General features: G+C 40.6%; 1 protein-coding gene across 2 annotated transcripts in view; it reads left to right on the plus strand.

Moving 5' to 3' along the window:
- The window catches only part of FCHSD2 (FCH and double SH3 domains 2), a 121530-nt gene that overhangs the window by 83396 nt on the left and 23696 nt on the right, over positions 1-14438 (plus strand). Inside the window, exons 9-11 of one of the 2 annotated variants that reach the window (XM_038128344.1) lie at positions 5485-5607; positions 9689-9784; positions 10840-10911. In XM_038128344.1, the coding sequence (XP_037984272.1) occupies positions 5485-5607; positions 9689-9784; positions 10840-10911 (291 nt within the window). The remainder of the gene's footprint in view (positions 1-5484; positions 5608-9688; positions 9785-10839; positions 10912-14438) is intronic. The other variant, XM_038128353.1, reaches the window with a different exon arrangement.

Consider the following 14438-nt stretch of genomic DNA (forward strand, 5'->3'; position numbering starts at 1 on the left):
TAAGAATACCTGTTGACCAATTATTATTGTCTGTACCCCAACCTTTCCTTTTAATATTAATTTTATCTTTTCTGACACATAAAAATTGAAACCCTCAGTGGAGTGTCATTTACCAAAATCATTCAGCTGAAAATTCCCAGACTATGCCATCCATGAGATCACTGTTTATTTAGTGGACTGGAGGCAGGAGTTTCAAGCATAACCACTCAAAAAGTTTCACTCAGCATGTTTGTTCTGCAATTCAGATTGTTGGGCTTTTAATTTCAAGTAAGGAAAAGTTTTGAGTAATATTACAGAAAATAAAGGATGAGAACTCAAGTTCCTGTTCTTAATGGATTCCAAGGGGTTTTCAAGGCAAAGCAGATCAGGGATAAGATAAAACAGGGGTTTTAATACAAATGAGAGTAGGGTGGTAAAAGAATTTCATTTTCATTTTTAATATAGATATAGCCACATACAAAATTATTTTAATATAAATATAAAATAGAGAGTGGAATCTATGATACAGATCTCCCTTTTGATTTGGGGGCTTGACTCCTGAACAGGAAAACAACTCATTACCAGGATGCAATCCCATTGACTCCACAGAGAAGTTACCACTCCAGAGACACAATGATTTTTGTTCAGCTTGTTTCTTCCCCTTATCTTTCTGTTTTCAGGCTGCAGCCCAGACAGGGGAGGGTCAGCTCTAATTTTGTGCTGTTCCCTCCACCCATGTAAGGAAATTCCTTGCCTTCCACATCAGTTCTATTGTTTCCGGCTGAGTGGTGGCAGCTTGGGGAGCCTTTGCCAGGGATTTCAGTGGCAAAATCAGCCCTCAAAAACTGCTGGGTGGCATCAGCTCAGGGAAGGATTCATGTTTTGAAACGAAAACTTAATCTCACAGAGCCATAGGATGGTTTGAGTTGCAAGGCACCTTAAAGATAATCCCATTCCACCCCAAGTTCGAGGATGATGGTTCTTGTCACAAGCGTGGGGTGAGGGAGTTTAAAATACATAAAAACATAAATGTGTGTTTGCAAATACCAAATTGTTTCTAGGCAGTGGTGATTCAGATGAGACTGGTGTGAATTAGTCAGTGAAACCCACATGGCTTTACAAGTGTGCCTTTAATTGAGGGTTTTTAGCGTAGCACTGGTTTTGGTGCCTGGTGGTTAAATGAGAGGTTTCGTTTGAACAAAATCTGAGTTTAAAGTGTAAAATTATTACCCAGAGCTTCAGCACAGATTTGAGGAGTTTCTGTGCAAGACAAAAAGGAACAGAATACCAGGAATATTTCAGAAATAAATGGGACAACAGGGAAAACTTGCCTTGGTGGCTTCACATAACTCTGCTTTGTGTTGTGTTGGGCAGATAGTTTCCATTTTTAATTTTTGTTTGCTTTTAAAATAAAACATACAGAGTAGTTCAGCTTGTTCTCTGTCTTCTCCAAGATATTGAAATGGTGATGTTTGAGTGGGGTGTGGCTGAGACCTGTAAATGTTTTAGTGAAGAGACCGAAGTCAGTCACACAAATGAAGACGAAAATTCTACACAGGGTCTGTTCTACATTGTATGTTATTTTAAATGAGTAATAACCTCCCAAAGGCAACCAAATGTCCTAATAATAGCTAAAATACAGTCATTTACATATTTGCTTTTGAGGAATTTTCATAGAATGTAGAATGATTAAAGCTAAACTACCAAAATGTTTGGTATCATCTCTTGAAACAAAAAAAACCCCTCCTGAAAATGATCTGAACTGGGACTGAAGTTTTGTTTCTGGGAAAAATTCTCAAAGTTATACCTGAAACTTGGATGTTGAAATCAGAACAGTGTTCTAGTCCCATTGCCTCTGTATATAATTTTATTGGTTTGAGTTAGTATATAGGACTTCTTCTAAAAATAGGCTTTAATTTGATTGTGTGTCCATTGTGTTTATTAAAGCTTCAACTCTTCTCAGCCCTAATTCCAGCTTTTACCTTCTCAAGCTTGGACACAGGGGAAGTAGTTTTGTACCTTTAGTATGGCAATTCTGCTGTAAAGAAATGATTTCTGAAAAAACAGTGACTTTTTTTATCCTTGGAAATTGTAATTTTGTGCTACTTAACTTCGTATTATCTTGGGTTTGATGCCAGATTTGTTTTTTTTAAAAAAAAACCCTTGATTTCCTTTTGAAGTTGACAAAAAGACAGGTTTTCAGTGGGATTGTAATACAGTAAGTGATTTAGTGCTCTCTGGAGAGTCAGAAAGAGAACAAAAGCCATTGTAGAGGAATAATGGGTGTTGGGTTTTTTGATTTTCTTTTTTTTTTTTCCAGTTTCCCCTTCAAGTTGTGTGATGAGAAATTTTCAAAAGACTTTTCCTTTCAAAACCTGTGATGTTCAGTGGTTTGGGTCAGAGTGTTTGCAAGTGAATGAGATTCAGCTGATAAAACCCCACGTGAATGTTAATTTATATCCTACAGTTCAGCAAGTCAAGTCTTTTGTTTTAATATGAACACATCCAGCTTCATGTAATAATTACCATTTTTTTAGAAAGGATAAAGCCATTGTTATTGCAAGTCTGGAACCAGCCAGCTCTCTGATGCTGGGGCTGATGGGATGTCACCTTTTCTGTGCTTTTTAGCCTGTGTTGAGGCTGCTTTCTCAGCCCTGCCTGTGTGATATTGCAGTGACTTTCAGAACTTCAGTTCTGGCAGTTCTCATCGGTATTTAAGAACTTCATCATATCGAAACTGCTTTTAATTAATGAAAGGAGCCAGGCTGTAATGCAGTTCTCACATGCTGACAGACCCATGTGCTCCCTTAATGTTTTGCCACACTTTGCTCTGATGTCCTTTCTCAAATATCTTTATTTTTTATATCACACTGTGGGGGTTTCTGGCATCTCAGCAGAGCTGTGGTCATTGCAGGAGGAGGAGGGAAATAATGAAGTTAATATTTCTCCCTCCTTTTTTTTTTTTTTTTTAACTGTTCCTTGAACTGCAGGCTGCAGCTGGACATGAATTAATCCCCAGTGCTGTGTGGATGATAATTGGAGGGAATGAACACGTGTGGGACTGGGCTGTGTGTGCCTGACGTGTCTGTGTGAGCTAATTGTGGGGGCACTATTTACGGTCAGTGAAGAGGAATAGGCCCTTGGCATCCTGCCTTTCAGCTGACCTATTTTAGCCATCTATCTTGGAGAGGGATCAATCACAACACACAAGTACCAACTTCTCTCCACTGGCTCTGCAGAGCCCCCAGAGTGTTAAAACCCAAGGCAGAGCTCAGCATTTAAGACTTAAATGCAATGACACGAGCCCTTCGTGTGGGGGTTGGCATAAAAACAACACTTGGGTTTGATATGGAGCTGTGAAATTCTCTTTTATGGCATCGTGGGATGAAAAGAATCACAGCTGCTTTGCAAACTGAGCACTTAGAATTGCTTTGCCAAATTGAAATTATTTCTTTACATTTCTTAGCAGAGTTGCACACCAGCCCTGATGTTTGAGCTGAAAAGCTTTAGGAACAGATAAAAGTCGATATTTCTGTTTTGGGGGAGCTTCAGGCTCCCCGTGGTCCCCAGGGAGAGCACAGGCGGCCTTGGCAATTTTACCCATCATTTGTATTCTCTGTGAGCACAGGGCTGAGCTGCTGTTGGGGCTGCCTGTACTGGATGTGAAATGAGTGCCCTTGGAATGGGGCGGTGACTCTGGCACTCGTGTGTCCCTTCAGGGCTAAAAGCACAGGGAATATTCAAATCCTGTGAATCCCAGCAAAGCTGTGCCCACAGCAGCACAGGCAAGAGCTGTGTCTGTGTATGTCTGCCTGCTTTCTGTGGATTTGCTGCTGGGAATTTCCTGATGTTTTCCTCACTTGGCTCTAGGCAGGTATTACATAACTCTTCAAATAAGAATTTTTTTTAAATTCTGTGCAACAGAGTGTTTGGTGGAGCTGACACCACTGGCAGGAGCCTGGAGCAGTTATCCTATAGCTCTTTCCCAGCCATACTGGGAAGTCCTTCCTGGGGCAGGGCCTCCAGGAGCTGCCCTGGCTGCTGATCCCTCAATCCCAGCCTGAATGAACCCCTGAGTGAACCAGCTACAGTGCAGAGGCTTGGAAAGAATTCCCAGTTTGCCACTGGTTTGCCATAATGGCCACACAACTACTAACCTGTTTGAGGCAGGTTTAATGTGTAAGACTGGAGGAAACAATCTGCCTCTGCTAAAAATTTCTTTACACTTGGAAGGTGGAGGGTGAAGAAAATAGTGTAGTGTGAAGTGGATTTGGGATATCAGAGTTTGGATGTGAGAATTCCAGTCCCACAATTTGATTATCCTCTCAAAGCATCCCTTACTGAAGGTGGCTGTGTGCTGCTGGGAAGGCTTTGCAGAAGGAAGATCTCTTCTCTTCTTCCTAACTTCTGAGGGATTTCATAAAACCATTCAATGGTTTGGGTTGGAAGGGACCTAAAAGCTCTTCCAGTTCCACCCCTGTAATGGGCAGGAATGCCTTCCACTATTCCAGGCTGCTCCAAGCTCTGTCCAGCACTTCCAGGATTTGTGTCTGATTCATTGTGTCACCTTAAACTCTGGGCTTGATTTTTCAGGGGCAGAAGCTATTCCTTAAGTCCTGCACAACTTCACTCTTTTCTCCCCCCTCAAATTTTCAAAATTATTTAAATAATCAAATACAGTTTTCTAGAGAAGCACATTCTTGAGTGTGTTGGAATGGAATGGAGTTTCCATGAATACACTGTTTAAATGGATATCTGTGAAATATGACCTATTTAAAAATCTATATCACATATATTTAAAAGCATCCTGAGTTAACTATTTAAATGACATTGTCAGTCACTTGCAAAGTCATATTTAACACAGAACTTGTGTAACCTGCCCTGTGTGATGTGATTTTACAGCTCTGCTCACAAGAGAGCTTTGGGGTTTGAACTTTGCTGCCACTGCTACATTTGGGATAAATTTGTGTTCCTTATTTGGTATCTCTATGCCCAAAACAGCTGGGGATGTGTCCCATCCAGATGTTGAGTGTCCTGGCATCACTCCCTGAGGATTACTCTGGTTGGCAGCACCCCTGGCAGTTCTGGGTGTCTTCCTTGCCCTCAGTGACATCTCCCTGAGCATTTTCCCTTCCCCAGAGCTGCTCTGCCCCTGGGAACAGCTGGATGGGGATGCCGGGATGTTGTTGCAGTGCTGTGTGCTGCCATCTAATGGAGCCCAGCTCTGTCACTCCTCCTGCCAGGAGTGAGGCATTTTCTAGGTCCCTTCCCACCCAAACCAGGCTGGGGCTGTGATTGTATCAAAATGCAATTAGAGTTCCTTTTCACTTGAACAGTCTTACTCAAGACTTGTACATCTTGCACTTCTCTTTCTTTCCACTCATCACAGGTGTAAATCTGCTAAAAAAATGGTGTGAACATCTTGCAACTCCCATAGACTGATAAATTGTATACAGAGTTAGTTCCGGCTTTTGCTGATTTTTTTTATTTCTTTCCCTTGTACAGGCTCTTGATGGAAATATATATGATCACCTTAAGGATTATTTAATGGCATTCAGCAGGACTGAACTAGAGACATGCCAAGCTGTACAAAACACATTCCAGTTTTTACTGGAGACTTCCAGCAGGGTAAGTTTGAACTGAATGATGCTTTGTAACTGAATCCTTGCAGCATGGACAAATCCCCAGGCCTGAGATTTGCTTCCAAAATGATGACAAAACTGGAAGGTTGTTATTTTTGGTTACTCCTGAGTGGTGTTAAGTTAAAAGGCACCAGACAGTTTTCTTGGGGAGAATTTTTCCTTTAGCACCCAGACTGCCTTCCCATGAGTGCATTTGTGCATCCAGAGATGCTCTGCTCTCCTCACCCTGCACGTTTGGGAGGGGAAATTGCAGCTGAGGGTTCTGCAGGGTGTAATCTGGAGCAAAGCCCCAGGAAACTGCTTGGATCATTCCTTAATAATTGTCTGTCAACTTGAAATCCAAGCTATTACGCTGTTTTCTCCCTGGAATTAAGAGTGGCAAACAAATTAGAGCCCTGTCCTAGACGTGGTTTGTTTGCTTTGTCAGGCAGCCAGACTGAGAGAGGCGTGATCGCTTCCAGGGTGATTTTGATACTTAAATAATTCATCTGCTGGGCTAAAAGAAGGAAAAAAAAAATTGCCATTGAGCTCAGAAAAAAGCTGCTTTGGTGCAGTCATAATATTCCTTTTTTACGTTTCCCTTACCCACCCACCCAGAAACGGAGCTCATTCACACAGAGATCTGGAGCAAAAGCTTATTTAACACATTCCTTATTTACCTCCAAGCAAGTGATCTCACACCTTCAGAGATCTAAAGTGAGGGCATGAAAAATGGGCTTCACCCTCAGCTTTGAATTTACTTGGCAGCAACTGTAAAAATAATCAAAACACCATTTTCTCTTCAGTTGTACAAGGACTTTCAATAATTTACCTTGGGGTGTATTATTCAGGTCTGCTTCAAATACCTTCCCCAGAAATGCTGGCTTGGAATCTTTCAGCTAAACAGGCTTCTGTATAATGTCTGCATAATTAATTTTTCACTGTTGTATCAGATCCTTTGTGTTCAGAGTACTCAGAGAGCTGCCTGGTAGGGACTTTGATCCAATTCTGAACTGCCATATCCAAACATTCCCTTGGAGCAGGAATCCTTTCCTCAGATATTTGTGTGTGCTGAGGTCAGGGTGCTTCAGAGAGCTCCAGGTCTGGCTGATTTTACACAACCACCAAGTCAGGCTGTGTGTGTGAGTTGTGTTTGTGTTTTACTCCATGGGCACAATGCCTGGAGAAGGGACAGAAGTGTAAATCCAGCTGGCAGGTCTCAACAGGGCTTTTACAACTGGTTTCTACATCTCCATTTGCTTCTCTCCTTGTGCTTCAAGAATGTGGAGAAGAAAAATTTGTGTTGCTTTGCTACTGAAGATCTGTGCTTTTCTCTGAATATATTGACTGATGGATTTTTCCGCAGGCTTTGCTTATCCTTTCTTTCCTTAACAGGTTGCAGTAATCAGCCCCCCCCCCCAAAAAAAAAAGAACCCAGAAAAAAACATTTTCTCTCCACCAAAACCCATCCGTGTCTTTCAAAAGCAGCTTGAGTTGTTAAACATGTAATAAATTTGTTAGCAATTTAGAATAAACCTGTCATCAAAGCCAAGGTTTTAAATATTTATTGGAGGTTTTGAATGCTTCACCTGTTCTTTGTTAGTTTGCAGTACAAGCTTGGCAGGCTCTACTTAGAAGAGACACTTCAGGTCATTGGGAGGAATATTTTTCCTCTTCCATCTGAACTACGTTTCTGTTTGCAGGATGGAATTAAATTGTATTTGCTTTAGGAGGACACAGATTGCTTCCCACAAGTGCCGGGGATGGCTCCTTGGATGGGCAGGGCTGGCTGACACCTCATGTGACGCAGATTGAGGGAAACAGCTAAAAAACCCAGATTTTATGTATAAAATGCTGATTTTTCGTAGTTTTATCATTGTTGGTTGGAGCTTTGGAGATTTTATTACTCCTGGGTCAGGGTGGCCATTGTCATTCCTCTGACACTGGAATGGGAACACTGACCCCAGAGGGGGCAGGGACAGATGGGATTTTGGGAAAGGATTGTTCCCTGGGAGGGTGGGGAGGCCCTGGCACAGGTTCCCAGAGCAGCTGTGGCTGCCCCTGGATCCCTGGCAGTGCCCAAGGCCAGGTTGGATGGGGCTTGGAGCACCCTGGGAACAGTGGAAGATGTCCCTGCCCATGACAGGGGGTGGAATAAGATGATTTTTTAGGTCCCTTCCCACCCAAACCAGTATGGGGCTGTGGTTGTATCAAAATGCAATTTAGGTTCCTTTTCACTTGAACAGTCTTACTCAAGACTTGTACTTCCTTCACTTCTCTTTCAAAAAAAAAAATCTGTTTTTCTTTGGAATATTTTCTGAAATTTCATTTGCTGTTTTGAGTAACATTTCTGTGAGGTTTCTGGTAAGAGGGCAAATAATTTGCTTTATGCACATCTCTAAGTGTGCCTTGTTTCTGCATAATGGGGTGTATTTAATGTTTGATTTCAGGTCTGTTGTAACCTGTCAGTTGACATTGACTTCAGAAAGAAAACAGTGTAAGAACATTGATTTAATTACTGAATAACAGGAAATCTATTTGGAAAAGTTGCAGCTTAATCCCAAGGATACAGTGTTGCTTTGGAGTATTTTTATTCTTTTTTTTATCAATTGTCCAATATTTTGTGCAAATGCAGGATTTCGTGTGCTGGGCTTGCACATCCTCCCAGTCCTCCTGTTCTGATAAAGTTGTTTTCATTTTTAACCACTTACTGTGGCTTTGAGGGGAAATATCCTAGGAGTGCTGTTGGAAAAATGAGTTTTCTCCTTTGAACTGAGTTGCTTGGGAGTCAGATTTCTGTGGGGAAAGCCCATAAAAATATCTGTGGAGGTTTTCACATCCTCAGTAACTTCATTGGGGGGGGGGGGGGGGGGTGGTTCCTAATTGAAGTTAAAATAGCTTCACATATTTGGCATGGCCCAGGGTTGTGTGCTATGGTCAGTGTTCACGTGGATCTAAAGAACAATTCAATGGAATAGCTGCTTAAATTAAAATATTTTGATGCCAGATCAGTGCTGAGCATCCTCTGAAGCTGCAGATGTTTCCTTCTTTAGTATTTTCTGAATTTCTATTTCTGGGAATTCGTGATGCAAATCCCTGTCTGTTTTCTCCCCATTTGAGTGTGTTTATGTTCAACGGCTCAAATTGGAGCAGTAATTATGTACTTTTCTGGTTTAGATGAGTGTGTTATTGGCCCTGGAGGACTATTTACTTTCTTTAACTGGAGATTAATTTTTTACAGTTCAGTATTTCAACAACACAAGCATCAACATTTTGCTGCATTAGAGAACAAGTTTTATTTCCCATTGTCCACGCAGCACAGAGTTCTTGGTCATGCACAATGCTGCTATTTCTGGATAAATACCATCTTTATTATCTCCTTTGTACATGTAAACCCCCAGTTTGGTAATAAATTGATATAATTTTGATGCATTTTCATCAATTGAGGCAGTGAATGCTCTGTAAGAGTTCTTCAACCAGTGATCCTATTTTTTCATCTTGCAATCACTGGGTATTTCTTTGTAAATCTGTGTAAATTGTGACATAAGAGGTTTGTTTAGGGATCTGTGTCATACTGCCTGAAACGTATCATTAAACAAATTTGGGAGCTGAAGGAGTTTTGCTTCAGCAAAATACAAGCTTGGAGAGTTTTCTCTGAAAGCAATTTAATAAAGAGAGATGAAGTTTGTAACTGATTTTGGATGCATTATTCCAAATAAGTCTTTTCAGCTCCCACAATTAATAATTCCTGCCAAATTAAGACTTTTCATTTCAAGAAAGAGCAGTGCACAGGAAATTACCCACAAGAGGAGGGAAAAATATTTATGGCAATGACACCACAGGGTGTCTATTTGGTAGTTGGTGTTTTTTCCCCATTTTGTAGGTAAATGGCAGGGACATTTTAGGTCCTTGTCACCCCCTGTGTGTCCTGCCAGTGCCTCTGAACAACTCAGGTCCTCAGTTCCCTTCTGGTGCACCAGGCTTCCGCTGCAGGTTTACTCTCAGTTGGAAACTGAGCTGGTTTTGCTCTCCAGCTGTTTTTCAGTTCACCAAACAAGGAGTCTAAATAAACCTTTTTCTTTCCTCAGGTGGTGCGGGATTACAATCTGCAGCTGTTCTTGCAGGAGAACTCCGTGTTCCACAAACCTCAGCCTTTCCAGTTCCAGCCCAGTGACAGTGACACTGTAAGAGCCCTGTGAATCCCTGCAGTTACTTGGTCTTGCTCTATTTTAAAGCAGATTGTTCTAAATGGGGAAGAGAATCACTGGGATCCCGGTATGGTTTAACCTCATGCTGGTATTTTTGGGAAAGAAAGGGAGAGTGGCCTGGTTGCAGGAGGTGGGTGATGGTAAAAAAAGCATCAAATAGGCTCTACATCACCCACAAAAGAGCAGAATCTTTTTTTGGCTTCCAGATTGTGACTAACAGTCCTCTGTTTCACTGCTTTCAACCTAATTCTTACTAAATTTTGTTGCCTTTTTATCCTGCTGGTGAGGTTCTCATAATATTCACTAATACTGGGTTACAACTGTGCCAAATAAAGTGTCCCTGCACACCTAAATTGCTCAAGGGATACTTAGATATACATATAGAGAGCGTTACTAAAAATAATACTGTTAAAACACTGCATTCCAAAATAATATGCAAGAATCTTATCTTGGTTTCTGTGTTGCTTCCAAAGCAATCATTAATGACATTAAAAGTGGGTGAATCAGAGTATGTAAGTGCATTTCCAAACAGCACCTTGATTAAAGTGGATTCTTGATGTCCCATTGACATTACTGATGTTATTTTAAGAAACAGCTGTTTAAAATAAGTGTGGATCTTTAAAGCTTACAAACTTTTTCTGACTTGAATTCTTTATTGAATTGGGCAGTCTTGATCTGCAGTTCAAGTGATTCAGATCAAGACCTGCATAAGGGTGATTTTCCCAGTCACCCTGATATCTCTGACTGGCTCTCTTTTGTATTTCCCTTTTAACAAACCCTGATTTTGATTTTTATTGCAGAAGGAGTCAGTTATTCCCATAAAACAAATGTTTGGACAATGCTCTTGGGTGGGATTGTTGGGGGGTCTGTGCAGGACTGGATAATGCTGATGCATCCCTTGAAGCTCATGATATTCTGCGATAAATTTTAGGTTGTTCTTGATAACAGTGAGCAGAATCTTTCTGAGTCTTTGCTCTGCCTCTCTAACCTTTGCTGCTGTGTTCTTATCCCTGTGCACTCCCTGCATCCAGAGTTTTAATGCAGTTCAGCTGGTGGAGATTGAGCCCTCACCTGTCAGTGCTATGAGAATGACCATAGCAGAGGTACCTGGGGGTGTTTCTGGTCAGCCCTGTGTTACCCTGTGCATGTGGGATGCTGAATTTACACTCTGGACAGGTGGCAACAGAATGCACAATCTCTGTATAGATACAACAGAAAAGGTAAAAAAAAAAACAACCTTTTTTCACAATGAGACTTCAAGGAGGAAAAATCAATTTAAGGCTGTTATTCGTGGGGGGCAGCTTCACACTTCTCTTTTTGTAATTGATATTCTAATCAATTTGGGGGTTTGTAATTGATATTCTAATCTGCTGGGGCATGAATTAAAATTTCACAGCTCAAGACAGTGCTGTGTGTAATTGGTTGCCGCTCCTGTGCGAGAGGGAAAGGTCTGAGAGCTGCAGGCTCTGAGTGCACTGGTGAAATGCAGCCCCATTGCTGATTTCATTTGGCTCTTTTTCCAGAGGGCCATCCCCATGGCCAGGAGAGCTGGAAGTCACTCCCATTAAACTCTCCAGTGTGAGGAATGCCAGGATTCTGTGCCATGACACTTGTGTGGGCTGACGGGGTCCACGTGTGCTGCTGGTGCTACCTCGCTCCAGGAATTTTTGGGAAGCAATGAATGGGTCCTTCATGTCTCAGTTCCTCACTCCTTTGCTTGGTTAACCCCCTTGGGCTGCAGAATTTCTCCATTTTCTCAGTGCTCTGCAGTTTTTAATCTTCAGCTGCTTGGGCTGTAACCAGTTTTCCCCAAAATAATTCAATTATGCTTCTTTAGTATCCATGTAATTCTGCTCAGCTGACAGGATCCTACCTGGGCAATCCCTTTTTTAATCAATAAGTACAAGAGAATGAAGGCTCTTGCTCAGGCTTTTGAATTGGTCAGAAATTGGGTGTTTTCTAATTGACGGAGCAGCATTTAATTGCAGGAGAACAATTAGCAAGCATTCTTTTGCCACACGTTCTGTTTCTAGATGTTTTGCAGAGGTTTCTCAGTTGGATTTTAATTTCTGTGGGTTGTGCATGATAATTTCCACACCAAGGACTGAAAGAAAAAAGTAGAGTCATAGATACATCTCATCAAAAGTTTAACATGAACCTTTTCCAAGAACAAGTTGTGGGCTCTCTTCAGGCTGATCCACTGGGACAGGGCTCAAAATTCAGAGTATTTAAGTACTACTGGAATGGAGTTTTGAGGGCTGTAGGCAGGAAGAATGTTATAAACAATGTGGATGTGGAGCTCTGAATGGAGAGATCTGAATTCTGGTGGAAATTCCACTTTTCCATGGTCCATCCCAAACTTCTGTTTTATTACCAGGATTTCTGTGCAATCCTTGAGTCAGGGACAGCCCAGTTTGCTTCCAAAATGATCTCAACGTGCACAGTCAGAGCCTGCAAAAGGGTCTGTTCCTAAGAAAAGAAGAAATGAAATAATTTTCCATCAATTTCCAGGATTTTTTGATCCCCAAAATCCCAGTTGCTCTAGGCAAAACCTACACTTTTGAGTGCCCACAAAGAGAAAACCACTTCAAAATGTTTTACATCAACCAGGTATTTTCCTTTGTCTAAAAAAAATTGGTTTGAGCTGGAATTTAAGCAGTTGTTCATGTTACCAAATTACTTAGATTATTTCATTGTCTCGGTTCATTTTGATGGACATAAATTCTTATTTTTAAAAATGCAAGTTTTCCCAAAAGTCCTTAAAAGAAACCACCTACCCTAAAGAAATGGTTTGTTTTAAAAATATTCAGAAAGAAAAGATTGATCATTTCCTAGAAAGCTTTAATCCTCTCCAGAAAAGAATTCCCAACATGGACTTATAGCCAGCAAAGCTGAGAATGGAAAAGAATCTTTTGAAATACCTTTATCCTCCCAAGGAAATGCAGTCAGCACATCTTGGCCTTCTGCAGAGGCTGCTGTGATACTCCAGTTTCATCATGCCCCATCCTCCCACAGGGGGAAGGGATGTTTCTGAATTCCACAGAAATGCAGCGTGTGGAAAACGCTGCCCTGTGCTCACAGATAAGCCACGAGAACAGGGCAGAAGGGAAATTGGCCAGCTTTGCTCTGTTTCCTGCTTGGAAAAGCTGCTTTTTCCTTGATCTCAGGGTTATCACGTGAGAAAAGGAGGCAGGTGACACCAAAGTGTCCCTGGAATGGGAGGAGAAGGGCCCTGGAAAGCTGACATTTCATTTTTGGGTCTTCTTCCTGTTTTTTATTCACTGTTTCCTCAGAGAATGTGAGGAAAAGCTGTGGCCCAGCTGATTTCTCCCACAGTTTCTTGACATGAAAATAATCTGATTTTTCCCTCTTAATTTGCACAAAAACACCTCAGGAAGTTCAGAGGAAAGTTTTACAGTTTCCCTCCACGTAATTTGGCTGTTTTATGGGTAGATTGTGAAAATAAAGATTAATTTCTCTTCACTCTCAGAAGAACATCTTGGAATTTCTCAGCATCTTCTATGAAGGAATTTTATTTAAGTTACATAAAAAGGGCCCATATTTCTATATTTACAATGGTCTGTACATTTAATACCAGAACAGACTGGGTTTAAGTACAACTTTCTTGAAGTTAAACCTAAAAAAAAAAATAACATTATTATTTAATTTAATCACCCTTTTAATACTGGAACAGACTGGTTTTAAGTATAACCTTTTTGAGGCTAAATATATATTACAAAGAAGTAATTACTTAGTTTTATTCAGTATTAGGAATTCTTTGTGAGGAGAATTACAGCCATTCAGGTAAAGAAATGATCAGTGGGTGTGAGTGGGCAAAGCTCTGCCTTCCTTCTGTGGCTTGACCCATCTTGTGCCTGTCTAAAACTGATTTTATTTAATCCCTCCCACCCCATCTGTGCTTAAAATAAGATCTGAGATCTGACATTTATATTTGAAGTTGATACTGAAGAAAAAGGAAAGTTTTGGATCTACTGGGGATTTAACTTAGGTTAAATGTGAGGATCATTTCTGATTTTCTCATAAGTATAATGAGCTGGAATTGGCTCCCAACCTAATGGATTTTATTTTAATTTTCACTGCCTGGTTGATTTAATTTTAATTTTCACCACCTAATTTTAATTTAGAGAGCACACAGTTAGAATTTATTGAGTTTTAGCAGTCAGGAAACAAAATTTAAGCAAAGCTCTGAGTATTTTCTAACTATGAAAATCAGAGGGAAGAAATTGCACTTGAAAGAAGTGGCCATTTCAGAACTACAAATTTGTTTATATTGCATTTAAAATATCCACAAAATCAATTTTTCTGGGTCAAACTTGATTTAAAAGTCCTTTTTTTTTGCCTTTGGTTACCTAATGAGAGCAGTTTTTCCATATTTCTAGTTCTAATAGATTTTTGGAAAAATTGGCTGGGAAAGCAGCTGCTGTGAGAGCTGAGGCAAATGAGGATAATTATGAGGGTGAGAATAGAAGTAAATGAACAAAAATACTCTGCACTCTAATTTCAAGATTAATTTCAGTGAGAACAATAAAACCTTTTAAAATAAACAAAATTCAAATTAATTTTAACAAAAGGGTTGTGCTTTTCATCTCTTGTGTGCAGCAGAAGTTCT

This window comes from Motacilla alba, chromosome 1, assembly GCF_015832195.1.
Source record: "Motacilla alba alba isolate MOTALB_02 chromosome 1, Motacilla_alba_V1.0_pri, whole genome shotgun sequence".
Classification (NCBI taxonomy): Eukaryota; Metazoa; Chordata; class Aves; order Passeriformes; family Motacillidae; genus Motacilla; species Motacilla alba.